Source organism: Puntigrus tetrazona, chromosome 10 (assembly GCF_018831695.1).
Source record: "Puntigrus tetrazona isolate hp1 chromosome 10, ASM1883169v1, whole genome shotgun sequence".
Classification (NCBI taxonomy): Eukaryota; Metazoa; Chordata; class Actinopteri; order Cypriniformes; family Cyprinidae; genus Puntigrus; species Puntigrus tetrazona.
The window spans coordinates 8171715-8174445 of record NC_056708.1 but is presented as its reverse complement, the minus strand read 5'-3'; the positions used below and the strand labels follow the sequence as shown (position 1 = coordinate 8174445).

Here is a 2731-nt window from a genome sequence, read left to right as displayed (position 1 = left end):
TCACACACACACACACACACACACACACACACACACACACACACACACACACACACACACACACACACACATATTATGTCTGTATATACTGTATTTACAAACATGTATACAGTGAAAGAGCAAAGACAAAGAGACTATCTATTACCAGAAATGTCAGGGTTAACTACCAGGAGAATGACTTACAATCTTCTCCTTATCACAATAGGACGGGAAGCTCTTCTTCAAAATGGCACTGTACTGTAGCAAAACTTTGTCAATAGTCTGTGAAGACAAAGAAATAAGAACTGAGCTTAACATTTTTCAAAAGTTAAAATGTCTTGGTAATAGCATTACCAAGCAAACAAATGAAAAAGCAGGCTAACATTTCAGGAAATCTAGAAGAAACTCTCTGGGGCTCATCTTTACACTCAGAGCTATGTGTTTGCAAGCATAAAACTGCTGGACATCAGCCCAATGAGCTCTCCACATGTCCGATAAAGATTCTTGAGGGAGCTATGCATTTCTCTCAAAGAAGCTTGCAGACTTGGTCTGGGGACTGACTGAAGCTTAATGAAAAAGGGCTGCATTAAGCATTTTCATTTGATTACAATAGAATCTCATTCTTTCAGACAAATGTTTTTGCTTCACTAATATTCTTCATTTGCTCTACACTGAAATGCCCTTTGGTTAAAGTGGGCCCATTCTCTCAGAAATCGCAGATAATTCACGAAACAAGATAATACTCTGACAGCCGACATTTGTTCTGACGCGAATCTATTTGTAATCGGATTAGGAAGGACGCTAGTCCACCTTGGCAAACCGACGGCTGTAGAGGGCCATGACTTTGGGGTCAGGACACTCCAATTTCTTGATGATTTCAAAGCTCTGGTTGAGCTGGGTGAAGACGTCCACCACTGAACAGGAGAAGAGAGCATGCTCTGACGTCTGCTGGAACTGTAGATGACAGATGCATGTTATTTAAAATCCATTTCTTTTCAGTTGTGTGACAGGACATGTAAGGTCACCTTTTTATATAGCACAATTACTGGACAACATTCATGACAGGTTAGAGAATGATGCATTATATTACATACACACACACACACACACACACACGCACACATCATAATAATCCAAGTAATTTACAATTCCAGTCCAATTAACATCCTGTGAAATGAAAAGCAGCATGTTTATAGGAAACATTATACAAAAATTGTAACAATTTTTTTTTTGGACTTGTAAACAGCTGTGCATATTTCTCTCCTGACTCTCTCCTGGCATTTCAGTCAGAAGCAACAGTTTGAAGTTGGCACCCATTCACTGCAGAGGATGCACTGGTGAGCAAGTTATGTAATGCTCTGTTCATATTAAGAAATCGATTAATTGCCATATTGGCCATATTGGCCTGATGGTGAATAAATTGTATGGTATTTTGTTTTTTTATTTGTTTTGTGAAGTATTTCATTAACAAGCAAGAAGAAACTATTTTGTTTTAACAGACAACCTAAAATGAACATAATTTCTCCTGAGGCTCTTGAAAATGGCAAAACTTTTAAACTGTTAAATAGTTCTGAGAAGCAAAATGACTATTTTGTGACACAAGAGCATCATAAAGGTCAAGAAACACTTCTGTGATGAGAATGTATGAAAGATAACAGGCTATTAGAGGTAAATTGCACTGAAAAACATCTTACTCCATCTTTTTTATCTCTCTCCAGGGCTCCATGCATGAACTCCATGGATACATCCTCGTTCTCATCCAGCCACTGCAGCACAAACTGCTGGAACCACCTGGAAAAGGCAAGACATAATGTGAACAAACATCAAAAATGCTTCAACTTCTGAATGTGTTTAATAGTTGAGAAGATGAAGAGCTCACTTACACGGGGTATTCGGGCACAACACCCTTGAAAGCTGGCAGATCCTTCACATATTCATTATACAGCCATTTGACCTTGAAGTGCAGGTTCATGTAGTCTGCGCTCTTACACAGCCGGTGTTTTTCATGTTCTGTGGAATAAGAACACATGAAAATGAACAACAACAACTGGTGGCTTGCTAAAAAATTAAAAAAAATACATCCGATCATCTCCATCATATCCAATCAATGAACCAAATTGGTACTGACCTTCCATGGCATACTTCATATCTTGAGAGAACTGATTCCACATGACCTCCGCACTCAACTTTCCCACATTCAGCTCCTGAGGAAACCTGTAGAGAAACAGGAACAAAATGACACATGATGACAGGACAATAGAGTTGGATAGAGTGTGAGCAATCAGGTTTGTGTGCACTTACTGGTTTAGAACAGGTGTATAGGAGTTACGGTCCTCCTCAATGATGGACACTATTAGAGTAATGAGTTTGGGCCAGAAATCTAAATTCTTGATGCTTGGGCCCTGATCTTCCGGAATACACTCCTCCTTATGCTGAGCAAAAAGAAATGAGAGAAAAAATTAACATGGATCACTTGCTTTACTGACAGTAAAATAATCTCTTAATTATTACAAATTATCATTTGAATTACATATACATTCTAAAATGGTACATTTTAAAGGTGACGTATCATTTGATATTTAATGTGTAATATAAACAGTGCTTTATTAACTAAACCTTAAAATTGGGTTTTGTTAATTGTAATAAAGCTGAAGTAAAATAAGAGAAATATTACATGAAAAAATGAGAAATTATGCATTGTCAACTATCTGAAATAAAATAAGTAATTGCTAAAAAAAAAACTAAAAATATA

At 37.2% G+C, this 2731-nt stretch overlaps 2 protein-coding genes across 4 annotated transcripts in view; one reads left to right on the top strand and one right to left on the bottom strand.

Annotated features, from left to right (window-relative positions):
- cadm2a (cell adhesion molecule 2a) overlaps positions 1–2731 on the top strand; it is a 1030129-nt gene that overhangs the window by 858044 nt on the left and 169354 nt on the right. The window lies entirely within an intron of this gene.
- LOC122352913 (protein unc-13 homolog B-like) overlaps positions 1–2731 on the bottom strand; it is a 26008-nt gene that overhangs the window by 11205 nt on the left and 12072 nt on the right. The window contains exons 16-21 of the mRNA XM_043250661.1: positions 2281–2402; positions 2108–2193; positions 1863–1989; positions 1674–1770; positions 790–933; positions 184–261 (exon numbers count right to left, since the gene is read on the bottom strand). Coding sequence (XP_043106596.1) covers positions 184–261; positions 790–933; positions 1674–1770; positions 1863–1989; positions 2108–2193; positions 2281–2402 — 654 coding nt within the window. The remainder of the gene's footprint in view (positions 1–183; positions 262–789; positions 934–1673; positions 1771–1862; positions 1990–2107; positions 2194–2280; positions 2403–2731) is intronic.